Consider the following 26,501-nt stretch of genomic DNA (forward strand, 5'->3'; position numbering starts at 1 on the left):
GGGGGAGGGCTTTAGTTTCCTGGATCACTGGGTCTGCTTCTGGGAAAGGTGGGTCTTGTACAAGTCGGACGGTTTACACCTGAACCAGAGGGGAACCAATATCCTTGCGGCGAGGTTTGCTAGCACTGCTGGGGGGGGTTTAAACTAACTTGGCAGGGGGATGGGGTACAGAGTGGAGCTATAGTAGGGGGTGATTTACAGCCAAATACAGAGGGAAAAACAAGTCAGCTGGGAAGGCAGAGCAAATATGTGAAGGCAAAAGAGAATATGGCAGGGCTGGAAGGCATTTATTTTAATGCAAGGAGTCTTGCAAATAAGGTGGATGAACTGAAGTTGTTGTTGAACACATGGGAGTACGATATTGTTGCTATCACGGAGACATGGTTGAGGGAGGGTCAGGACTGGCAGCTCAATATTCCGGGGTATAGAATCTTCAGGCGAGACAGAGGGGGGTGTAAAAGGGGAGGGGGTGTTGCAATATTAATTAAGGAGGCAATTACTGCTGTAAGGAGGGATGATATATTAGCGGGTTCCTCTAATGAGGCCATATGGGTAGAACTTAAAAACAAAAAGGGGGCAAGCACTTTGCTGGGAGTGTACTATAGGCCCCCAAACAGTCAGGGGGAGATAGAGAAACAGATATGTAGGCAAATCTCAGAAAAGTGCGAAAATAATAGGGTAATAATAGTGGGGGATTTCAACTTCCCCAATATAAATTGGGATAGTCAGAGTGTGAAAGGCTTAGAGGGTGCAGAATTCTTAAAGTGCATCCAGGAGAGCTTTTTGAGCCAACATGTAGAAAGTCCTACAAGAGAGGGGGCGGTACTGGACCTAATTCTGGGGAATGTAGCCGGGCAAGTGGTGGAAGTGTCAGTAGGAGAGCATTTTGGCGACAGTGACCATAATTCAATGTGATTTAAGGTGGTCATGGAAAAAGACAAAGACGGCCCGGAAATAAGGGTTCTAAATTGGGGGAAGGCCGATTTTAATATGATAAGGCAGGATCTGGCCAAAGTGGACTGGGAGCAGCTACTTACAGGAAAATCCACATCAAAACAGTGGGAGACTTTCAGAAGGGAAATAGAGAGAGTACACCGCCAACATGTTCCTGTAAAGGTCAAGGGTGGGACCAACAAGCAAAGGGAACCTTGGATGACAAGGGATATACAAAAATGCATTAGAAATAAAAGGGGGGCTTTTGGCAGATACAAAAGACTAAAGACGGAAGAAGCCCTAGAGGAGTATAAAAAGTGCAGGGGCATACTTAAAAAAGAAATTAGGAGGGCGAGGAGGGGCCATGAAATAACACTGGCGAGCAAAATAAAGGAAAATCCTAAGATGTTTTATAAGTATATTAAGGGCAAGAGGATAACCAGGGAAAGGGTAGGGCCCATTAGGGACCAAAGTGGCAATCTGTGTGTAGAGCCAGATGATGTAGGCGGGGTTTTAAATGAATTTTTTGCATCTGTGTTCACTATGGAGAAAGACGATGCAGACATAGAAATCGGGCAAGGGGACTGTGACATACTTGAACATATTAGCATCGAGAGGGAGGAGGTGCTAGCGGTTTTAGCAGGCCAAAAAGTGGATAAATCCCCAGGCCCGGACGAGATGTATCCCAGGCTGCTGTGGGAGGCAAAGGAGGAGATTGCAGGGGCTCTGACACAAATTTTCAGAACCTCTCTGGCCACAGGGGATGTACCAGAGGACTGGAGAACAGCTAACGTAGTACCATTATTCAAGAAGGGTAGCAGGGATAAACCAGGGAATTACAGGCCAGTGAGCCTAACATCTGTGGTAGGGGAATTATTGGAAAAAATTCTGAGGGACAAAATTAGTCTCCACTTGGAGAGGCAAGGATTAATCGGGGATAGTCAGCATGGCTTTGTCAAGGGTAAATCATGTCTGACAAATCTGATTGAATTTTTCGAGGGGGTGACTAGGGGGGTGGATGAGGGAAATGCTGTGGATGTGGTTTACATGGACTTCAGTAAAGCTATTGACAAAGTCCCGCATAGGAGACTGGTCAAGAAGGTAAGAGCCCATGGGATCCAGGGTGCCTTGGCGCGTTGGATCCTAAACTGGCTGAGTGGCAGGAGGCAGAGGGTGATGGTCGAAGGTTGCTTTTGTGACTGGAAGCCTGTGTCCAGTGGGGTACCTCAGGGATCGGTGCTGGGTCCCTTGTTGTTTGTGATCTACATAAATGATTTGGATGAGAATGTAAAAGGTATGATCAGTAAGTTCGCAGATGACACGAAAATTGGTGGGGTGGTAAATTGCGAGGAGGAAAGCCTCAGGCTACAGGACGATATAAACGGGTTGGTCAGATGGGCGGAAAAGTGGCAAATGGAATTTAACCCTGAAAAGTGCGAGGTGATGCATTTTGGACGGACAAATAAGGCAAGGGAATACACAATGAGTGGTAGGACCCTAGGAAGTACAGAGGGTCAGAGGGACCTTGGTGTACATGTACATAGCTCCCTGAAGGCAGCGGAACAGGTAGATAAGGTGGTTAAAAAGGCATATGGGATACTTGCCTTCATTAGCCGAGGCATAGAATATAAGAGCAGGGAGGTTATGATGGAGCTGTACAAAATGCTGGTGAGGCCACAGCTGGAGTACTGTGTGCAGTTCTGGTCGCCTCACTATAGGAAGGATGTGATTGCTTTGGAGAGGGTGCAGAGAAGATTCACCAGGATGTTACCTGGGATGGAGCGCCTCAGCTATGAAGAGAGGCTGGACAGGCTGGGGTTGTTTTCCTTGGAGCAAAGAAGGCTGAGGGGGGACCTGATTGAGGTGTACAAAATGATGAGGGGCATAGATAGGGTAGATAAAGAGGAACTTTTCCCCTTAGTAGGGGGGTCAATAACAAGGGGGCATAGATTCAGGGTAAGGGGCAGGGGATTTAGAGGGGATTTGAGGAGGAACTTTTTCACCCAGAGGGTGGTTGGAATGTGGAACTCAATGCCTGAAAGGGTGGTAGAGGCAGGAACCCTCACAACATTCAAGAAGCATTTGGATGAGCACTTGAAATGCCATTGCATACAAGGCTATGGACCAAATGCTGGAAAATGGGATTAGACTGGACAGGGATGGATGGGCGGCGCAGACACGATGGGCCGAAGGGCCTCTTTCTGTGCTGTAAAACTCTATGACTCTATGACAATGGTTGCGGTCACGTTGTAACTGGTGCAAAACTAAAGTGATTTGGTACTATCTCCTGCTGGAGCTGGGTCTCACACTGCCTGCCTAAGCATGATTTGGAGCCTGGCACTGATGCTTTTGCATGGGCGAGTACACTTTTGCACCAAAATGCTCTTTGTGTACTTCTTGTGTACAGCTTCCGCGTATAACGGGCAAATCGTGTTGACACCAACACGCCCACTATGAACGATGGAGACTGTATTACCTTGGAGGTCCACTTTTACCAAACAGCAATGAGGAATTCATTTACAGTCCCTATGCAGCAGCACATTACTAATTGAGCACTGGTGTCAGATTCACTGCATTACCTTGTTTGGGGGTAATGCAGCAATTGATTGACTTGCACAATAAAACAACCAGCTTCTTAAGATATATCTACATGTATATGATTCACGCAGAAGTAGTGCAGATGCTCAGAGGCTAATGGCTATCTAGAAATGGATCTATTTGCAAGAGTGAGTGACAATTAGCTTCCATGTTATTGACGAAAAGTTAGGAACAGGTGTGCACAGAAATTAGACCGTTTTTTTTTATGTTCTCCATCTGCTAATTTCCAAAGGGTTGCACAGATAAAGTCATAGAACTGTCATTTTCAAAGCACTATACTTGCCTCAGAAGTCATGATTCTTGGACCTCCTGGTGTCGAATAGAGACAGTCTGACCTTGTTACCTCATAGTGGAATCTGCTATCTTCGTGGTTACGGCTTGATCAAGAAACGTTTAATAGCCAGCTTTTAAAAGAGTAAGGCTATTGGCCAAGGGCTTATTTTCTCCTTGGTGGGTACGTTTGTGGTTTTCAGAAAATTTTCCATTATTAAGGTATATAATGCAAAGTAAAAGCTTCATTCTTTCTGAGATATCTGAGTCTGCAACATGTGAGGTCCCTTTATATTTTGGAGTGCCTTCAATATTTGCTCAAGTAAGTTTTGAAGCCAAGTCCTATCAGGGTTCATATTACAGCTATTGCAGTCTTCCATCAATCTTTCAAATTATCCTCTTGAGGAACATCTTTTTATATCTTGTTTTATGAAAACCTAAACCTAGTCATTTCTCTCCAACACTTCCATGGGATCTAAACTTGGTATTTTACAAACTTGCGTACTCTCTGTTTGAGCTGGTGCATTTCTGTAAGTTGATGTTTTAAACTGAAAAATGGCTCTCCTGATAGTCTGGTCTCAACTATACTTGTAGTTGAGCACCAATCCCTGATTTTCATCATGACAGGCCTGTTCTCAGACTGTGCCTTAAATGTTATTTAAGGTGATATCAGAATTTTACTTGCAGTAGAAATTACTATTTTTTTAAAAATACCCTGTTCCATACAGGTCAGTGTAGGTTTTATATTAAGGAATCAAAAGGACTTCAAAGTATTATAAATAATATTCTCATTGAATGCTGCACAGCACTCAAATTTTTGTCCTTTTTAAAGTGTTTTATGAAACTTGACACTATAGACTAAACAAAACAAAAAATGTTCTGGCCAAATAATGCCAAAAGTGTTGTGTTTGGTTATGGTTGAAAGTTTTTACATTCTCGTCCATCCATATTTTCCATTTCCAGTGCTGGTGTCATTCATATTGATTAGGTGTATTCAGAAAGCAAAAAGCTGACACCAGGTCAGACATTATTTGTTGCCTTAATTTGTGCAAGTCTTAGGACAACCAGATTGCAAGCTATTGAAGCAGCTAGGAGTAATAGTATTCATCTTCAAATATGATTTGCATTGCAGTGAATCGTCTTGGGGACATCAGAAATGACAATGATCCTAACTGTACGTATGAAGGTGACAATAATGTCCTACTACAACAAACCAGCAACTACCTTCTCAGTTGGATAAAAGCAAAACACCAAGGTTAGTTTAACATAATATCACAACTCATTCATTTTCTTCAACAGTAAGAAAAATTGCTGTACCTGCTTTGGAACTGTATAAAATATTAAACTCCCCATACATCTGCTAAATAGGTTATAATGAGGAGGCAATAATTATCTTCCGATCCACAGAAAATATACTTGTGAGAAAGAAAGGGACAATATTTACTTTTTATTCATTCTCCGGTTGTGGGCGTCCCTGGCAATGCTGGCATCTATTGCCCATACTAGTTGCCCTGAGAGGTGATGATGCCTTCTTGAACCGCTGCAGCTTATTTTTGTAGTGGTTTGATATGACTGAGTGGCTTGTTAGGCCACTTCACAGGGCATTAGGAGTCAACCACGCTGATGTGGAACTGTAGTCACATATAGGCCAGACTGGGTAAAGACGGTATGTTTCCTTCTCTAAAGTGAACATTTACAACAATCCGTTAGTTTCCCGGTCACTTTTAATGATACCAAATTTACAATTTTTTTTTTAATAGAATTCAAATTTTCAAACTGCCGTGGTGGGATTTGAATTCACAAATTGTGGATTATTAGTTCAGGCCTCTCAATTACTAATCCAGTAATATAACCACTAAACTATTGTACCCTGAAGAGAACATTTCCATAATAGTTTTATGGAAAGTGGCCTGATTATAGTAAAATAATCATTGCATTAAAGGTTATTGTGAAGTTCCATAAACTCATTAAAAAGTTGCTGGTAAATTTATAGGTTTTGCATAATGATCCCCCTTTCAGAACAGTAAACATACTTGTCAAGAACAACAGAGAACTAGCCCGCTTTGATGAGCAATGTGTTGCCACAAATCTGAATAATACAGTTAATGTCAGAAGATGCGTCAGTCTGGATTAATAAGGGTTGGATTTTTTTTAAATTTCAAGCTGGACCCTAAATCCTGAATTGATTCATCTTTTGGAAATAAACTACATATCTTTGTGGTGATTAACTATATTTAACATTTTGTGTTAGTTTCGTGCTACAGTTGAAAATGGAGTAAAGACCAATGTAAAGATATTCTAATAATGCAACAAGGATATCAGTGAAATATTATGGGATAAGCAGCATCTCAAGTTCAGAACTATTCCACTTTTGGCCTAGTACAGTAGTACTATCTGTAATACTTTCCAATTTCAAAATAAACTTTAGTACAGGTCCTACAGAATTATAAACCATTTAACACTGTAGTGGTGCAGCTTGAAAAAAAAATATTTTTATGACATTTGTTTCACAATTTCTTCTGGTTATGTTTAATTGTATAAATGATTTATGTGAATATGTACTTATTGCGTAATATCAGGAAAGTTTTTTCTGAAAGTTATTTCCAAATTTAAACTTATTCAAGATGTGAGCTTTTATGTCACTAAAGAGTTAGTGGGGGTCTAAATTCAACATTGTTGTGCTCGATTTGTGCAACAATAACCAATTTAGCAGGGTAGAGGCCCATGCCCAATCTGCATGGGTGTTTAAGCCATGCTAAATTGGTCAGGGCCTTTTACTAGGTGTCTCTGGCAGGCACCTGAAATGAGCACAGGCCTCTTTGCAATATTCAGGCTCCTGCATCCATTTCCAACAGGGATGGCTAAATTTGCAAGCTCTGACCAGTATATCCGTGTCTTGAGCTGCTTAACCGGCGGTCCTAAAATGACCTTTTAGTGGAGTTCTCCTCCTGGCCCCAGCAAACTATGGAGCGCTGCCTCTCTTTCTCTTCCCCCTCCTCCCCACCCAACCCAACAACTTGCCTGTGGGTCTCAGAACTGGCCGCAATTGGTTAGACCCTGAAAGGTAAGCTGCGTCAGAGCACCCGATTGGTGCCCACAGCTCACCTGAATTATGATGGTGAGGCCCAAGGACGAATGTACGATGGTTCTTGGGCCTCTGTGTTCTGAGATTCTATCGCTGCACTCTGCTGGAATCGCACCTGGTTTCGGGTGCTATCTAATTTGGGTCATAGTGTGTCGATCAACTGCATTTTACTCTAATTTTTTTTTAATTTTCTTAATATTAGATCATGTTGCTATCAAGTCTCCATTGCAATCTGTTGACTTTCTGGAAGATTACAATTCTGTTCTTAACCAAAAATTCACAGTAACCACTGATGAGTGTATGGACTGTTCAGGTAAGATGTTGATTCACTTTGTTAGTAGAAGACTTGATATTTCAACCAGGTTAGTTTTGAGAAAGTGATTACAATAAATTTTATATTCACTTGAAAATGGTCTTGGTTTTAAGAATTCCCAGAAAGAATAGGGGTGAAAAATTGAGTGGCGCCCCCTTTGGGGCACTAACTTCACCGGGGCGCTAAAAGTAGCAGAAAGATTAGTGCCCCTGCGACCGAAATTGAGTGGTAGCGCCCAAGAGGGAAGCAGTGCCCCGCCTCCCTCTTGGGGCGCTGTGAGGGAATATCGCGGTGGCGCTGCGGTATTGCAGGCATTCCTCCCCTTCTTAAAGGGGAGAGACCTTGCACAGCTCGACCCGGGGTCCAGCTGGGCCCCTGGGGATCGGGAGTGCCGGCAAAAGAGCCCGGCACTCAAGAGAAGTGCCGGGCTCATGGAGCGCAGCCGGCACTCTGCGGGGGGACGGGTAAGGAGGCCGGGGACAGCAGCAGAGGCAGGTGTTGGCAGGCGGCCAGCAACAAAAATGGCCGCCTGGCACCTCGCCTTTAAATAGCGCCGCCCCGGCGTCCGACGGTAAGTCAGGGGGCGCTACCAAAGATCGCGGCCGGGGCACTGCGCATGGCGATGACATCATCGCCGGCGGCACAGCGCCACAGGGTGCTAACAGTTAGCGCCGCCGCTAACCTCTCACTGAATTTCGCGGGAGGCGTTGGCGGCGCCGCACCCAGGCGCTAGTTGCCTTGCATCACGCAAAGCAACCGAATTTTTCCCCTTAGATATTTATAGATCCTAGCACCCTATTGGAAATTCTGCATAATCCATTCCTGGCTCAATCTAACTAATGACTCTCACTCCACAAGCATCAGGTCCGAGCCTTGCACAAACCAACAATTACTCAGGCCTCATGTCAGACTTCTGCATGCCAACCAGTGTTACAACAACTTGCATTTATAGAGTGACTTTAACGTAGAAAAACCTCACTTCACAGATGTGCAATGGAAAATGGACACCGAGCCAAAGAAGGAAAGATTAGGAAATGGTGACCAAATGTGAGAGATTTAAGAAGGGAGGCTTTAGGAGGGTCTTGAAGGAGGTGGAGTATCGGAGGGATATATGGAGGGAATTCTAGAGCATGGTGCCAAGGTGGCTGAAGGTATATCCTCCAATGGTGGGCTGAAGAGAGAGTGAAATACACACGAGGCTGGGTGCAGATGAATAGAAAGTATGGTGCTTGTGGGTGGTGGGGGGAGGAGAAGGGTACCAGAAGCCAGTATAAGTAAGTGAAGACAGGTAATGGGCAAGGTGAACTTGGTACGGGATAGGATATGGGCAGCAGGGTTTTGAACGCACTGACATTTGAGGGTGGAGCATGGGAGACTAGCCAAGAGAATATTGGAGTAATGACAACAGCATGAATGAGATTTCGGCAGCAGATGAACTGAGGTAGAGCAGATGCGGACGATATTATGAAGGTGGTAGTAGGCTGCATTTGTGACAGAGTGGATATGGGGTCGGAAGCTCAGCTCTGGGGCGAATGGGATGCCAAGGTTTTGAATGGTCTGGTTTGGCCTGCAATAGCAGCAACCAATTGGAATCGGTATCAAGTAGAGAATTTGTGCCAGGGGCCGAAGACAATGGGTTCAGTCTTCCTGATGTTTAGCTGGAGGATATCAGACAAGCAGTAGTTAGCGATGATGGAGAGGTTAAGGTTGGATTTCTTTGAGGAAGTGGGTGATAATGGCAGTATTGAACGGAAGAAGACAATGCCTAAAGAGAGGGAACCATTTACAATATTAGCTAGCATGGGGGCCAGGAAGGGAAATTAAGTGGGAATGGGATTGAAGCAGCAGGAGGTAGATCTCCTGGATGAGATGAGCTTGGAAGAGGCAGAGGGTGTGGGAGAGAAATGCAAAAGAGACGGGCTTGGGGCTGGGCCCTGGGTGAGGGAAGGTTTGACTTGGTGGACAAGGGAATGGGAGAAAGCAGCCAAGGGAGCCAAAGAGATGGTCTCTGTCTCAGCAGTGAAGAAATCCATGAGCATCTCTACTTTTTGTTAGAGGTGAGGCTGGAACAGGTGGGGAGAGGGGTTTAAGCTGCTGGTTTGTAGTCAAGAAAAGGAACATGGGGTTATCTTTGCCCTCCAGTCTGATTTTATCTACTTAGAATCATAAAATCATAGAAATTTACAGCACAGAAGGAGGCCATTCGGCCCATCGTGTCTGCGCCGGCCGAAAAAGTGCTATCCAGCCTAATCCCACTTTCCAGCTCTTGATCCATAGCTTGTAGGTTACGGCACTTCAAGTGCATATCCAAGTACTTTTTAAATGTGATGAGGGTTTCTGCCTCTACCACCCCACTTCAGGCAGTGAGTTCCAGCCCCCCACCACCCTCTGGCTGAAAAAGGTTCTCCTCAACTCCCCTCTAATCCTTCTACCAATTACTTTAATTCTATGCCCCCTGGTTATTGATCTTTCTGCTAAGGGAAATAGGTCCTTCCTATCCACTCTATCTAGGCCCCTCATAATTTTATACACCTCAATCAAATCTTCCCTCAGCCTCCTCTGTTCCAAAGAAAACAACCCCAGCCTATCCAATCTTTCCTCATAGCTAAAGTTTTCCAGTCCTACAACATCCTCGTAAACCTCCTCTGTACCCTTTCAAGTGTAGTTACATCTTTCCTGTAATTTGTTGACCAGAACTCTACGCAGTTCTCTAGCTGTGGCCTAACTAGTGTTTTACAGGAAACTCTCGTTTAAACGGCACCTAAATATCTGGAATTCTCTATTAATCGGCAAAATTCATACTCCGAAACAACACCTCAATAACTGGAAATGTTGCCGAATCCGAGTCCGAGTCTCCCGTGGTGGCTGAGTTAGTGGGGGTAGTTCTCCAAACTGCCGCTACTCGGCTTCTTGGCGCTGTCGGAAGTCCGAACACCTCAATAACAGGAGTCTGACTCTCCCGCGCTGCCGGTAGTCTCTTCCGATCTGCCATTTTTCTGTGTGTCTCCCGCGCTGCCGGTAGTCTCTTGGAATAAGTGTACAGTCAGCTATAGTACTGTATACAGTCGTTTACTGTATAAGTTTTGTTTTACTGTTAAGTAATTAAAGAGTTATGGATTACCCTCAACTGGCAGTACTAGACTTAATCAAGCATCTTCCACCATCCATTTAACACAACATTCTGTAGGTGAGTACCCAATTAAGGTATACTGCACATTTCTTGATTTTTTTATTTTTGTTTGTTAAGAATAGCCTCGGTAGATAACCCTCTCCGTCATCCGGAATTTTTAATCAACCGGCACCATCCCGGTCCTGTCGGTGCCAGATACCAAAGAGTTTCCTGTATACAGTTCTAGCATAACCTCTGTGCTCTGCTATGCTTAAGAGCTTTAATTATGATTCTGGTTGGGCTCAAACATATTAGGAACTATAATGGCTGAACATCAAAGGGGATGACTGCAAAACCATATTTTTAACAAAAGGAGGCCATTCAGCCATTTGTGCCTGTGCTGGCTCTTTGAAAGAGCTATCCAATTAGTCTCGCTCCCCTGCTCTTTCCCCATAGCCCTACATTTTTCCACTGAGTATTTTTATAGAATGTATGCAGTCAGTGTTATTTTGTTGTAACATACAGTGAAACAAAGTCTGATTTCATTGCAGTTGAATTGATGCAGAACAGTAGCGTTCCCATTGATATCACAAGATTGATTATAGGAGTCTGTCTTTCATTACTGTCCACCATGATATTTAGCAGTGGATGCAGAAAAAGCAGTGAAAACAGATTAACCTCCCAAATCTATTAAAATTCTTTCCCCTTTAACAAATTATGACAACTAGAAATAGGCATGGTAATGTCTTTGTAAAAATAATAACTCTTGAAGTACCATTGTTCTTGCATTTCTCTTGATAGGTAACGCACTAAAGCTAACACTTACAATATGTATTTTGTCCATTTGTGGCACTGTTCTATTCCCATTTCTCCAGTGATGGTGCCGTGGCAATCCCCTCAAACTCTCCGTCTAATCCCATGCAGCTCCCACTGCTGAATATCATGCCTTCAGACCCGCTGCCCTGGTGACCTGCTGCCGCTGAAATGCAGATGCAAGTCCGGCCTCTGTCCCACTGTTCTGTCCCCCTGTCAGCCCCTATTGCTGAAAAGTGGCTGAAAGGCCAGCTGCTCTGCTCACCTTTTTGCCTGATATGCACATTCCAATTTGCAAATAAAAACAGAAAATGCTGGCAATATTCAGCAGGTCAGGCAGCATCTGTGGAGAGAGAAGAAAACAAAGGTAACGTTTCAGGTTGATGATTTTTCATCAGAACTGGAAAAAGTTAGAGATGTAACAGGTTTTAAGCAAGTGCAGAGGCAGGGAAAGAGGAGAGGGAGGAAAGAACAAAAGGGAAAGTCTGTGATAGGGTAGAAGGCAGGCGCAATAAAATGGGAAAAGGGATGATGGTGGAAGGCAAAAAGTGGTGGTAATGGGTCAAGAAAAGAAACAAAAGATGGGTCTGGAGGAGCTGTAAATGACAACAATAGAGTCATTACCAGCAGCTACTGTCTGTCTGGAAAAAATAGGAGTAGTGGTTATGATCGGAAATTGTTGAACTTAATGTTGAGTCCAGAAGGCTGTAAAGTGCTTAATCAAAAGATGAGGTGCTGTTCCTCGAGCTTCTGTTAAACTTCATTAGCGTGGTGTAAGAGGCCAAGGTCAGAGAGGTCAGAGTGGGAGTGGAGCAGAGAATTAAAATGACAAGTGACCGGAAGCACAGGGTCACCCTTGCGGACTCAACGGAGATGTTCCACAAAGCGATCACCCAATCTGCGTTTGGTCTGCCCAATGTAGAGGAGAACATATCTTGAGCAGCGAATACAGTATATTAAATTGAAAGAAGTACAAGTAAATCACTGTTTCACCTGGAAGGAGTGTTAGGGGCACTGGATGGTGGGAAGGGAGGAGGTAAAAGGGCAGATGTTGCATCTCCAATTTGCAGAGTTCTTTGACCAAACAGCCATTAAACCCTGAATGACCTGAGGCTCTGTTTCCTTAGCAATAAGACTTTCCTTAAAGGGAGACCGTGACCTTGCCAGCAGAATAATATATTCTCCATTAAAACACTTCTCTCACTAAATAAGATAGATGGAATTAACATTTATATAGTGCCTTTCACAATCACTGGATGCCCCAGAGCGCTTCACAGCCAATTAAGTACTTTTGAAATGTTGTAAGGGAACGCAGCAGCAAAATAGCACACAGCAAAGTCCCACAAACAGCAGTTGGATAAATGACGAGACAATCTATTTGTGATGTTGTATGAGGGATAAATATTAGCTAGGACACGAAGAAGTCCTATGCTCTTCTTCGAATAATTCCATGGGTTCTTGTATGTCCACTTGAGAGAGCAGACGGGACCTCAGCTTAACATCTCATCCAAAAGACAGCACCCCTGATAGTGCACCACTCCCTAAAAAACAGATTATCTGGTCATTATCACATTGCTGTTTGTGGGAGCTTGCTGTGCGCAAATTGTCTGCTGTGTTTCCTACAGTACAACAGTGACTACACTTCAAAAAGTACTTCATTGACTGTAAAACGCTTTGGGACATCCGGTGGTCATGAAAGGCGCTGTATAAATGCAAGTGTTTTCCTCAGTACTGCTCTGGAGTGTTGGCCTAGATGGGCCCAGATTTTCCTGTCAAAAAAAAAAAGTGAGGCTAATGGCACTCACTATTATTTATGCGCAAATGGTACAGCAACTTCAGGCAAGAGGCAGATGCGCATTTAAACTCAAATAGCCAAAAATTGTCGTCCGAATTGCACCGTTCCACCGTTAGTTTCACAAAAATGGCATCTTGCTGTCTGCCTCACCATTGAAATGCATTGTATGGCGTGAAGTAGCTGTATTTGCGCGGTAGATGCAAACTAAACTCGTCACAGAAAATTAAGTCTTGTCCATTTCAGTCCAAGTACCCTTTTAACGAAGTGATAAATGTTAATTACTGCCAATCAACTTCTCTGGCACTGAAAATTAACTCTTACAAGTGTGGAGTCTCATTCCTTCAGGTTTTAATTGTTGGAGATTTTTAAAATGTCATTTAAAATTAAAACCAATTTTTTACTTTTCCTTTTTTGTCATTTTTCTCTCAATCCAATCTTTCTTTCCCTCTCTATTTCTTTTTCTGTACCTGATTTGACATTGAATTCATGCACTCTAATTCACATTCCCTTCTCAGACCTTGTGCTGTTAATTTCACAATCCTTCAACCTGATTGGTTAAGCAGATACACAGTTGCTTACCTGGTTTCCCTCACCGCTCGCACTTTCAGCAGTCATGCAAAAAAATTAAAAACTTAACGTGCAGGGGCACATCTAATTAATGGCAGATGCCATTAGATGCCTTGCTACCACAAAATTTGGCCCAATACGTTCTCCAGTCTCTGGAGTGGGACTTGAACCCACAGCCTTCTGACTCAAGAGTGCTACCACTGAACCAATGCTGAGACGTACAGTGACAAATGCCACAGGAGATCCATTAGTATATAATAAATAATATAAAAGGTTAGGCTTTGTCTCAAGGAAATAAAACCTCTTAGGACTGATATGACATTGATAAATCATTCACACATTGATCTTGCTGGTTATTTCACTTGTTACTACCTTGTAATAAATTCCACCCGATGTGGTTTTTGTGTGTGTGTAAAATTCATTCTCTCTCCCTGCCACAGGCTGAAGACCTGATCATTGGCTTCAGCAACAACTTGCATTTATATAGCACCTTTAACGTAGCAATGTCCCAAGGCGCTTCACAGGAGCGTTATCAAACAAAATTTGACACCGAGCCAGATAAGGAGATATTAGGACAGGTCAAAGAGGTAGGTTTTAAGGAGCGTCTTAAATGGGTAGAGAGAGGTAGAGAGCCTTAGGGAGGGAATTCTAGAGCCTAGACCCAGACAACTGAAATCACTGTTGCCAATGGTGGCGTGATTAAAATTGGCGCTGTTGCAAGAGGCCACAATTGGAAGAGCGCAGAGATTGCTGGAGGGTTGTAAGGCCGGAGGAGGTTACAGAGATAGGGAGGGGTGAGACCATGGAGGGATTTGAAAACAAGGATAAGAATTTTTAAATCGAGGCGTTCGCAGACCGGGAGCCAGTTTCGGTCAGTGGGCACAGGCATGATGGGTGAACAGGACAGATGGAGTCGGGATACGGGCAGCAGAGTTTCGGATGAGTTCAATTTATGGAGGCTAGAATATGGGAGGCTGGCCAGGAGAGCATTGGAATAGCCTAGTCTTGAGGTAACAAAAGCATGGATGAGGGTTTCAGCAGTAGATGAGCTGAGGCAGTGGTGATATAATGGCGGTGGAAGTAGGTGGTCTTGGCGATGGAGCAGATATGTAGTCGGAAGCTCATCTCTGGGCCAAATCGGATGCTAAGCTTGTGAAAGGTCTTGTTCAGCCTCAGACAGTGATCAGTGAGAGGGATGGAGTCAGTGGCTACTGGCTAGGGAACATAGTTTGTGGCGGGGACTGAGGACAAATGGCTTCTATATTCCCAATGTTTAGTTGGAGGAGATTTCTGCTCATCTAGTACTGGATGTCGGACAGGCAGCGTGACAAATCAGAGACAGTGGAGGGGTTGAAAGAGGTCATGGTGAGATACAGCTGGGTGTTGTCGGCGTACATGTCAAATCTGACAGTGTGTTTTCTGCCTATATTGCTCTAGAAGATGCACAAGAGCAGCCCAGCATAATTCACCCGTCAATGTCCCCACAGTGACACCTTGTCGGGAATCTTAGAAATACATAGCCAAAGCTAGACTTCCATAGAAATAACTGAGGTCATTTTTTATTTTACAATACAATGGCCTAGAAATTCAGTCGCGTTTGCGCCCACTTATGGGCTATAGAGTGGTTTGTGCCGGAAGTTCAGTTGGTCCGTAACATCGACGTTAGCCGGTAGCGCTGCGCCGGCACCAATGACGTCATCGGTGTGCGCAGCGCCCCGGTTCCAATGCAATTCCGGTCCGACCGCCAAATTCAGTTGCGGCCGCCTCTCCCGTGGCGGCCGCAAACAGCGTTTGCAAAACAGTGCCTTGCAGCTCCGAGAGGCCGGCGCATAAAGGTGGAGGGGCGGCCGGCCGCTTTCCCGGCGGCCGCCTGGCCGCACCTCCCTCCCCGGACTCCTGCACCACCCCCCCGCGGCATTGGTGTGTCACTACCGCGAGCCCGGCACTTCTCCGTGGTGCCGGGCTCATTTGCCGGGGGAATGCAGCGACGATCTCACGGCTGCAGGCAGCTCCTCCTTAAGAGAAGGAGGAGGCCTGCAGTACCCCAGCCTGCCGCACCGCATCGGGTGCCGCAGCGGCAGCTGGACGCCTGAAACTGACATTCTTCGCCCCAAACGAGGCGGCCAAACCCTCCAATAGCGCCCGCCTCCGTGTTGGGGCGGCGCAACTGAATTTCAGGCGGGCGCTACGGGAATCCGGCCGAGCGCTAAATTTCGGGCGCTAAAGACCTGGCGGGGCTATACCTAATTTCTAGGCCAATGTATTTAATGGATGTATACTTAAGTATGGTGGATTTTATTGGCCCAATCAATCAGATTGCCTGCTTTATTATTTTTTAGAAAAGAACACGTGGGGAAACGGAGATTCTTCATTTTTGTTGAGTATTTTTCTTATCTTTTTAACTCTTCTTGACCCATGGGCCATTCTCACTGATGGAAGAATGAGCAGACCACCTACTCCCAGGATAGATTACATTCATTTTTCCCTTTCTCCCTTTCACTTTCCCCAATAGCTGAGTTGGGATCCAAAATTTGCTATGGGAAATCGCATGTCTTATCATTCCATAGCACTGCTTGGTCAGTGTAATTTTTACTAATATACAAGTCTTTTTCCCCGCACCATTGCTGTTAAGTGTGCAGATATAAAGGCGGAAAAAGTAAATAATTTCCTGATGGCTCTGGAAGGCTTTCCCACGGCCTTCTGCCATTATTATTATTAAAATCGGCTGATGAATCACTTTATGGTTTTGCTGCATCCTGTTTGCAGGCAGTTCAGGGCCCTTTTTCCAGACAGCTGGAACCAGCTGAGACAGCCATGCTGTTCGTTTTCCTGGTGCATACGTATCTAATTAAGTTAATCAGAGCCTCTTAACATTTGGCTTGAATTAAGTTCTAAATGTGTGAATGTGCTGGGTGGCAATGGTTTGGTGACTTTTACACTGTTATTTTAGCCCTTGTAAATTCAATATTTTCTTATTGCAGCACTTTGCTTTCAGCAACATTATAATATTATTTCTGACCATGAGTACGAATGGTGTCGAAGACGAACTCAAGTGTTTTTTTGGAGGGGGGTGAGCGGGGTTAAGCACAACTTGGAGATTTTTAGTAAATTCATTTTTTTGACATGCTTAATGTATCTGCATTTTTTTCAGAATTACTCAGTTTACGTTTATGTTTTTGTTCCCTGTATTACCAGGGATAGGGGAATCACCACCAAGTTGCAGATGTTGCAGCTTTCCACTCTGGAAGCTTGTAAGGTTGCTAAAAAAAACTTCAAAAATAACCTTCAAACCACAAATGATTAGACTACTGGAAAGTAAGTCCATTTTTTCCAGGATAAGGGGAGCAGTTGGGAGAAGTCGATTTTAATAAATAAATAAAAATTAAAAAAATTGCTGCAAGCATTTCAAAATATCCCTTTCTAGTTCGCATTGATTTGCTAAATTGGGGATGTCCACATTTTGGTCCATGGGCCATATGAGCTTTGCTAATCCTGGCAATCGGGTCCACAAAGTCGAGGCGGATAATTTTGACTTTGTGCAATCGCGTAAAACGGGTGAAAGCGAATCACCAGCCCGTTTTACATCTCTCCCGATTTTTATTTCCATTGGCTTCACATCTCCACATAAGGCTGATTACATGAAACAAATGTCAAAATTAATGCACCCTATTCTGTACAGGGACGCACTGAAATGATGACATACATGTCCTGAGCACTGAAGCTAGGGCTCCCGTAAACCTAAATAGCAACTGAAATTTACTGTTGTTGTAATAGTATAGTGCACTCCCAATGAATAACGCACTATACTCTTACCATAAGATATTATAAAGTATAAAAAGCCTGTCCATTGGGAGAGCAGTGTACTATTGTAATATCAGGTCACAGTCACCTCCGAGCTGAAATTCAGAGTACTGAAGCTGACATTCATCACTCCCATTTTATTCCGTGGGGGAATTTTTAACCCCCCAAGGACGGGCAGGTTGGGGGCGGGTGGGAAGGTAAAACATTTTTTAAATTCTCAAATCCGCCCACTTCCGGTTTTAACGGAAGCGGGTCGGAAGAGCGAGCAACCAGTCCACTCTCGGGAGGTGGGTCAGTCACTGAAATCTTTTAAGGAGGCTATGTGCCCCCATTTTAACTGGATTTAAATTTTTAACACATGGCAAGACGAGCTGGAACCATATGGTAAGTGCCTTTATTGCATTGCTTGTGGGCCAAGTGGAGGAGGAGTGTTTCCCCCAAACCCAACAAACTTACCTGCATGCGATCGGACCCCATGATCCCTCTCTTTCCCCCCCACCCCCCCGGGCTGGCTATCTGACAGGAAAAAGATTTAAAGACATCTGTGGTTAACTGCAGGACATCCAGGAAACTCATGCTTCCAGGTCCAAAAATCCTCCCTCCTGCTCTTTTCCTGGTCCTGAGTTAATATTGGGGCCCATGTCTGAGCATGAAAAGAGACTAATTGCTGTGCTGTCCCAGTAGTAATTCACCATCTGTTTTCCCGTGTATCCAACGTGATTGTGTGTAAAATAAATGCTTAACAGTCGCAACTATAAGGTAGCATTTGTGAGGTTTTTATGGAGTTTTACTTTACATTACTTGTCAGATTAATTGGAGGTTGTGTCATGCTACAATTTTACCTCCTATTTGAATCTATTTCCAAGCTTGCAAGGTAATCCATTTCTTATAGCTAAGGATAAGTGAGTGATCAGTTCTCAGGCCTCTGCCTATGCTGCTGTTGAGTCAGCCATCAAAAGGTGTGAAAGAGGACCCTGGTTCCTTTTTAAAGAATTCTCACAATCCTTCCCCACTTGGTCTCCTCTTGCCCAGTTGCAGCAGTGTGACCAAGGTCAGCAGGAGATTACCACCACTCTGGTGCTACACACTGGTGCTCATCCAAACTGAAATGTGTAGTTATGATTCAGGGAGCCTCCTTTCAAGTAACATAAAGAGCCTAAACTCAGATTTAAAAAAACACAGATTATCAGAGACTTTCAAACAAATAACAAATGTACAACAGCAGTAGGTAATGGGACTATTGCTGGTAAATCCTTTGTGATGTAATTCCAGTACAGCTGTAAGACAGCTGTAAAAGCAATCTGATCAAATAATGTATAAGTACACCTTACAATAGTATGAGAAAATCTCATTTGGACAGCTGGAATTGGGTGTGCTGTTACAGTGGTTTCTCAACCTCATTAACTCCACCTCCATTTGGAATTTATTTGCACTTGACACCCAACGATCACATTTCAAAAGGTTGTCGTTGGAAATTAATGCTTAAAGAAATCTTCGATGAACACTGATAAATATACATTAATAATACTAAGCAGCCTCTGCATAGCATTTCTTTCTAAAATCTTTAGATTTTCAGTTAGTTGTGATGTAATCAAAACAATGGCTTCCTTTTTCAGCAACTGCCTCCCTTGTCTTGATCCATGACTATTTCAATCCCCCTCTTCAATTTCTCTTCCCATTACCATCACTGAATCCCCCACCATCAACATCCTGGGGGTCGCCATTGACCAGAAACTTAACTGGACTAGTCACATAAATACTGTGGCTACAAGAGCAGGTCAGAGGCTAGGTATTCTGCGGTGAGTGTCTCACCTCCTGACTCCCCAAAGCCTTTCCACCATCTATAAGGCACAAGTAAGGAGTGCGATGGAATACTCTCCACTTGCCTGGATGAGTGCAGCTCCAACAACACTCGAGAAGCTCGACACCATCCAGGACAAAGCAGCCCGCTTGATTGGCACCCCATCCACCACCTTAAACATTCACTACCTCCACCACCGGCATACTATGGCTGCAGTGTGTACCATCTACAAGATGCACTGCAGCAACTCACCAAGATTTCTTCGGCAGCACCTCCCAAACCCGCAACCTCTACCACCTAGAAGGACAAGGGTAGCAGGCGCATGGCAACACCACCACCTCCAAGTTCCCCTCCAAGTCACGCACCATCTTGACTTGGAAATATATCGCCGATCCTTCATCGTTGCTGGGTCAAAATCCTGGAACTCCCTACCTAACAGCACTGTGGGAGTACCTTCACCAGAAGGACTGCAGTGGTTCAAGAAGGTCTCTCTCCACTACCTTCTCAAGGGCAATTAGGGATGGGCAATAAATGCTGGCCTTGCCAGCGACACCCAGATCCCATGAACGAATAAAAAGAAAGGCTGATTTTATGAAATTGCATTCCTAGAATGGAGCCTCACCCACTGGGAGTTCAAACATGTGCTCTCCATGATTTACATCCATAATTGCACTCCTGGTGTGGTGCCTTGCCACCAGGACACATCAGGAATTCAAGCACACACTAATGGTTTGCTGTCCTCAAATACAAAATGGGCCACAAAATTACAGGGAGCAGGCAGAGATTTTCTTTTTACAGTTGAATGGAATGCAGTATACTGCAATTTGTTTAAAATCAATTTATTATAGCAGATATTACATAGAATGTACAGCACAGAAACAGGCCATTTGGCCCAATTGATCTATGCCGGTGTTTATGCTCCACACAAACCTCCTCCCACCCCTCTTCATCTGGCCTTATCAGTATAACCTATTTCTTTCTCCCTCATGTTTTTACTTAGCTTCCCCCAAATACATCTATGCCATTCGCCTCAACTACTGCTTGTGGTAGCGAGTTCCACATTCTAGCCACTCTTTCTGGGTAAAGAAATTGCTTCTGAATTCCCTATTGGATTTATTAGTGACGATCTTATATTTATGGCCCTAATTTTAGACTCTCCCATAAGTGAAAACATCTTCTTTATGTCTACCCAATTAAAGCCTTTCAAAATCTTTTCTGGAGAAAAGAGCCCCAAGGGAAAAAATTTGGTTGCTTTGCGCCTCCCGTTAGCGCCCCAAGAGGTTAGCGGCGGCGCTAACCGTTAGCGCCCCGCGGCGCTGCACCGCCGGCGATGACATCGTTTCTGTGCGCAGCGCCCCGCTCGCGCCCCGGCCGCGATCTTTGGTCGCGCCCCCTGACTTACCGCTGGACGCTATGTCCGACGGGGTCAGGGCGGCCTACCTGCGGCCAGGGCGGTGCTATTTAAAGGCGAGGTGCTGGGCAGCCATTTTTGTTGCTGGCCGCCTGCCAGCACCTACCTCCGCTGCCGTTCCCGGCCTCCTTAACCGCCCCCCCCCCCACCGCGGAGTGCCGCTGCACTCCATGAGTCCGGCACTTCTCTTGAGTGCCAGGCTCTTTTGCCGGCACTCCCGGTCCCTATGGGCTCAACTGGGCCCTGGGTCGTGCTGTGCAAGGCCCCTCCCCTTTAAGAAGGGGAGGAAGGCCTGCAATACTGCGGCACATAGCGCCACGATATTCCCTCGCAGCGCCCCAAGAGGGAGGCGGGGCGCTTCCAGTAGCAACCCGCTTCCCTCTTGGGGCGCTACCACTCAATTTCGGTCCTGGGGGTGCTCATTTTTCCAGGTCGCTAAAAGTAGTGCCCCGGCGAAGTTAGCGCCCCAAAGGGGGTGCGACTCAATTTTTCGCCCCCAGTTTATTAAATCTTTCCTCGTAGTTATAAACTCTCAGTTCCAGTATCATCCTTGTAAATCTTTTATGCACCTTCTCTAGTGCTCCTATATCCTTTTTTCCTTTTTGTAATATGGAGACCAGAACTGTGCACAGTACTAAGTGTGGTCAAAGCCAAGGTTCTATAATAGTTTAATGTAACTTCTCTGCTTTTCAATTATACCTCCAAAAATGAACCCCATTTCTTTGTTTGCTTTCTTATGGCCTTATTAACTTGTGTTACTACTTTTAGTGATTTATGTATCTGTACCCCTAGATCCCTTTGCTCCTCTACCCCATTTAAATTCTTATTTTCCAAGGTGTATGTGACCTCCTTATTCTTCCTACCAATATGCACCACCTCACACTTATCAATATTGAAATTCACTTGCCAATTACATGCCAATTCTGCAAGTTTATTAATGTCTTCTAGTATTTTGTTGCAGTCTTCCTCAGTATTAAGTATACCCTCTTTCCTCAGTATTAACTATAACACCGCCCCCCCCCCCCCCCCCCATATATTGTTGAATTTTTAAAAATGTGTTTATGGTATCTGGGCGTCGCTGGCAAGGCCAGCATTTATTGCCCATCCCTAATTGCCCTTGAGAAGGTGATGGTGAGACGCCTTCTTGAACCACTGCAGTCCTTCTGGTGAAGGTACTCCCACAGTGCTGTTAGGGAGGCAGTTCCAGGATTTTGACCCAGTGACAATGAAGGAACAGTGGTATACTTCCAGAATGGTGTGTATTTTCGGAGGGGAACTTGCAGGTGATAGTGTTCCCATGCACCTGCTGCTCTTGTCCGTCTAGGTGGTAGAGGTCGCAGGTTTGGGAGGTGCTGCCAAAGAAGCCTAGGCGAGGTGCTGCAGTGCATCTTGTAGATGGTACACACTGCAGCCACGGTGCGCCAGTGGTGGAGGGAGTGTATGTTTAAGGTGGTTGATGGGGTGCCAATCAAACGAGCTGCTTTGTCCTGGATGGTGTCGAGCTTCTTGATTGTTGTTGGAGCAGCACTCACCCAGGCAAGTGGAGAGTATTCCATCACATTCCTGACTGCCTTGAAAATGGTGGAAAGGCTTTGGGAAATCAGGAGGTGAGACACTCGCCGCAGAATAACCAGTCTCTGACCCGCTCTTGTTGCCACAGTATTTATGTGAATGGTCCAGTTAAGTTTCTGGTCAATGGTGACCCCGCAGGATATTGATGGTGGGGGATTCGGTGATGGTAATGCCGTTTAATGTCAAGGAGCAGTGTTTAGACTCTCGCTTGTTGGAGATAGTCATTGCCTGGCACTTGTGTAGCACGAATGTTACTTGCCACTTGAATGTCGTCCAGGTCTTGCTGCATGCGGGCATTGACTGCTTCATTATCTGAGGAGTTACGAATGGAACTGAACACTGTGCAATCATCAGTGAACATCCCCATGTATGACCTTATGATGGAGGGAAGGTCATTGATGAAGCAGCTGAATGTGGTTGGGCCTCGGACACTGCCCTGAGGAACTACTGCAGCAATGTCCTGGGGCTGAGATGATTGGCCTCCAACAACCACAACCATCTTCCTTTGTGCTAGGCATGACTCCAGCCAGTGGAGAGTTTTCCCCCTGATTCCCATTGACTTCAATTTTACTAGGGCTCCTTGATGCCACACTCGGTCAAATGCTGCCTTGATGTCAAGGGCAGTCACTCTCGCCTCGCCTCTGGAATTCAGCACTTTTGTCCATGTTTGGACTGAGGCTGTAATGGGGCCTGGAGCCGAGTGGTCCTGGTGGAACCCAAACTGAGCATCAGTGAGCAGGTTATTAGTGAGTAAGTGCCGCTTGATAGCACTGACGATGACACCTTCCATCACTTTGCTGATGATTGAGTAGACTGATGGGACGGAATTTGGCCGGATTGGATTGGTCCTGCTTTTTGTGGACAGTTTTCCACATTGTCGGATTGATGCCAATGTTGTAGCTGTACTGGAACAGCTTGGCTAGAGGCACAGCTAGTTCTGGAGCACAAGTCTTCAGCACGACAGCCAGGATGTTGTCGGGGCCCAGTGTATCCAGTGCGCTCAGCTGTTTCTTGATGTCATGTGGCGTGAATTGAATTGGCTAAAGACTGGCTTCTGTGATGGTGGGGACCTCAGGAGAAGGCCAATATGGATCATCCATTCGGCACTTCTGGCTGAAGAAGGTTGCAAACGCATCAGCCTTTTTGCGCTCGCGTGCTGGGCTCCGCCATCATTAAGAATGGCGATGTTCATGGAGCCTCCTCCACCCGTTTAATGGTCCACCAGCATTTACGACTGGATGTGGCAGGATTGCAGATCTTTAATCTGATCTATTGATTGTGGGATCGCTTAGCTCTGTCTATAACATGCTGTTTCCGTTTATTACACCCCCTTTCCTCAGCATTACCTATACTTCCCATATTGTTGAATTTTATGTTTATTACCATTTATTTTTGTTTGTGGCAAGGTGGTGCAACTTTCAGGTGTTCTAATCATATTGTTTCCCACATTTATTCGCTAACTTAACTGAGATGAAGGTCCATTTTGCAAGGGTAATTTTCCAACTTTGGACTCTCGTCAGGGAGACTTGCTTGTCAAGAGTACCTATCAGAAATTCGGGCAAAAATACCACCGTTTTCTGACTTATTATTTGAAATAGAAACATAGAAGATAGGAGCAGGAGTAGGCCATTCGGCCCTTCGAGCCTGCTCTGCCATTCAATGAGATCATGGCTGATCATCCAAATTCAGTACCCGGTCCCTGCTTTCTCCCCATACCCCTTGATCCCTTTAGCCTTAAGAAATATATCCAACTCTTTCTTGAATATATTTAATGAACTGGCCTCCACCGCCCTCTGTGGCAGAGAATTCCACAGGTTCACCACTCTCTGGGTGAAGAAGTTCCTCCTCATTTCAGTCCTAAATGGCTTACCCCTTATCCTTAGACGATGACCCCTGGTTCTGGACTCCCGGCCATCCGAAACATCCTTCCTGCATCTAGTCTGTCCAGACCTGACAGAATTTTATAGGTTTCGATGAGATCCCCTCTCAATCTTCTAAACTCCAGTGAGTATAATCCCAATCGACACAATCTCTCCTCATACGTCATTCCTGCCATCCCAGGTATCAGCCTGGTGAATCTTCGCTGCACTCCCTCCATGGCAAGAACGTCCTTCCTCAGGTAAGGTGACCAAAACTGCACACAATACTCAAGGTGCGGTCTCACCAAGGCCCTGTACAACTGTAGCAAGACATCCTTGTTCCTGTACTCGAACCCACTTGCTACGAAGGCCAGCATACCATTTGCCTTCTTAACCGCCTGCTGCACCTGCATGCTTACCTTCAGTGACTGGTGCACAATAACACCCAGGTCTCTTTGCACTTCCCCTTCTCCCAATCTATTGCCATTCAAATAATAATCTGCCTTCCTGTTTTTGCCACCAAAGTGGATAACCTCACATTTATCCACATTATAGTGCATTTGCCATGTTTCTGCCCAATCACCCAACCTGTCCAAATCGTACTGGAGTTTCACGACCTCCTCCTCACAGCTTACCCTTCCACCCAGCTTTGTGTCGTCTGCAAATTTGGAGATATTACATCCAATTCCCTCGTCCAGATCATTAATATATATTGTGAACAGCTGGGGTCCTAGGACCGATCCTTGCGGTACCCCACTAGTCACTGCCTGCCACTCGGAAAACGACCCGTTTATTCCAACTCTTTGCTTTCTATCCGCCAACCAGTTCTCTATCCAAGTCAATACCTTGCCCCCAATCCCATGTGCCTTAATTTTGCACGCTAATCTCTTATGCGGGACCTTATCGAAAGCCTTCTGAAAGTCCAAATACACCACATCCACTGGTTCTCCCTTCTATTTTACCAGTTACATCCTCAAAAAATTCCAGTAGATTAGTCAAGCATGATTTACCTTTTGTAAATCCATGTTGACTTTGTCCGATCCTGTCACTGCTTTCCAAGTGCTCTGCTATTACATCTTTTATAATAGACTCCAGCATTTTCCCCACTACCGATGTCAGGCGTACCGGTCTATAATTCCCCGCTTTTTCTCTACCACCTTTTTTGAATAGTGGGGTAACATTAGCTACCCTCCAATCCATGGGTACCGTTCCAGAGTCTATCGAGTTCTGGAAGATGACCAGCAATGCATCTACTATTTCTAGGGCCACTTCCTTAAGTACCCTGGAATGTAGACCATCAGGCCCTGGGGATTTATCAGCCTTCAGTCCCATCAATTTTCCTAACACCATTTCCCTACAAATACTGATTTCTTTCAGTTCCTCCCTTTCATCAGACCCTATGTTCCCCGACATCTCTGGGAGGTTATTTGTGTCCTCCTTTGTGAAGACAGAACCAAAGTATGTATTTAGTAAATAATCGTAAAATAATTGGTAAAATAATTTCTAAATTTGGTGGTGGAGGCTCCAGGCATGCAAAGTTGGAAAATTGCCCCAATATCTTTCTTCAAACTTAGTTCAGTTGATTAACATTTATTGTCCACTTCTCTTCAAATCTCTCTTTTTCTCTCTCTCGCTCTCTCTATTACACCTTTTCTACGTGCCCTTACCAACAGTGCATTTCACATTTGGTGGAGGCAGCAGCAATGAAAGATCACCGTGCTTGAATGAGTAGTTCAGAGTCAAAGCTGTTAGATTAGAATAATAGTACAGGTCCACAACCCCTTATCCGCAATTCCGAATTTCGAAAAGCTCTGAAAACCAAAAGTTTTTTCGTGGAGCGTCACTCGTGTGCACGACATGACCCAAGTGGCGCCAAACATGACCCGACGCGGCCGATGCTTGACCCGCGCAGGTGTGAGGCGTCAGTTGTGTCTCAGTGCTGCTACCAGTCACACGTGCGTCTGCTGCTCTCTGATATTTTTTGTTATTTTGTGATTTTGAGTTTAAGTCCACTGTGAAAATGTCAAAAAGAGCTGCAGATACCTCTGCTGTTCTGAAATCCGAAAAATTCCAAATTCCGAAACACATCTGGCCCCCAGAGTTTCGGATAAGGGAGTAATAACTTGTAGTTATTTCCTTGACTTTTGTTGGATTTACCCAGCACACATTCTGTTCAATGTTTGCAGCTGGGAATGATGCAGTAAAAGTTGTTTTAGTCATCAGATGTATTAGATTGGGTCTGCATTTAAAGCTCCACATTGAATCTCCTACCCTCTATTTCCTCTCTTCTGTATCTCTTTCTCTCTCTATAACTTTCTCTCAGTCTCACTCACACGCAGAAGTGCTCACCTCTCCTATAAACATTACAGGAAATCCTTTCTGTATATTTGGAATATAAGTCACCATTTTCCATTTGGATTGAAAATCATGGGAAATAGCATTGATTTCCCAGTGAGCATCCCTGTGGGAGAGGCTCCTCACCGGGAGCCTGAATTTCTGAAATCAATTCATCACATAGGTAGAAAGAGAACCACTGAAAAGGTTTTAAAATTTTTAATAAGCAGTGAATTTCTC

The 26,501-nt window shown here is 44.9% G+C and overlaps 1 protein-coding gene across 5 annotated transcripts in view; it reads left to right on the forward strand.

Moving 5' to 3' along the window:
* acox3 (acyl-CoA oxidase 3, pristanoyl) overlaps nt 1-26,501 on the forward strand; it is a 307,072-nt gene that overhangs the window by 117,077 nt on the left and 163,494 nt on the right. For all 5 annotated transcript variants that reach the window (XM_085962200.1, XM_085962203.1, XM_085962202.1 and 2 more), the window contains exons 12-13: nt 4,934-5,056; nt 7,089-7,199. In XM_085962200.1, coding sequence (XP_085818326.1) covers nt 4,934-5,056; nt 7,089-7,199 — 234 coding nt within the window. The remainder of the gene's footprint in view (nt 1-4,933; nt 5,057-7,088; nt 7,200-26,501) is intronic.

This window comes from Somniosus microcephalus, chromosome 2 (genome assembly GCF_052327205.1).
Source record: "Somniosus microcephalus isolate GS21.2 chromosome 2, FLI_Smic_1.0, whole genome shotgun sequence".
In the NCBI taxonomy this organism is placed as follows: Eukaryota; Metazoa; Chordata; class Chondrichthyes; order Squaliformes; family Somniosidae; genus Somniosus; species Somniosus microcephalus.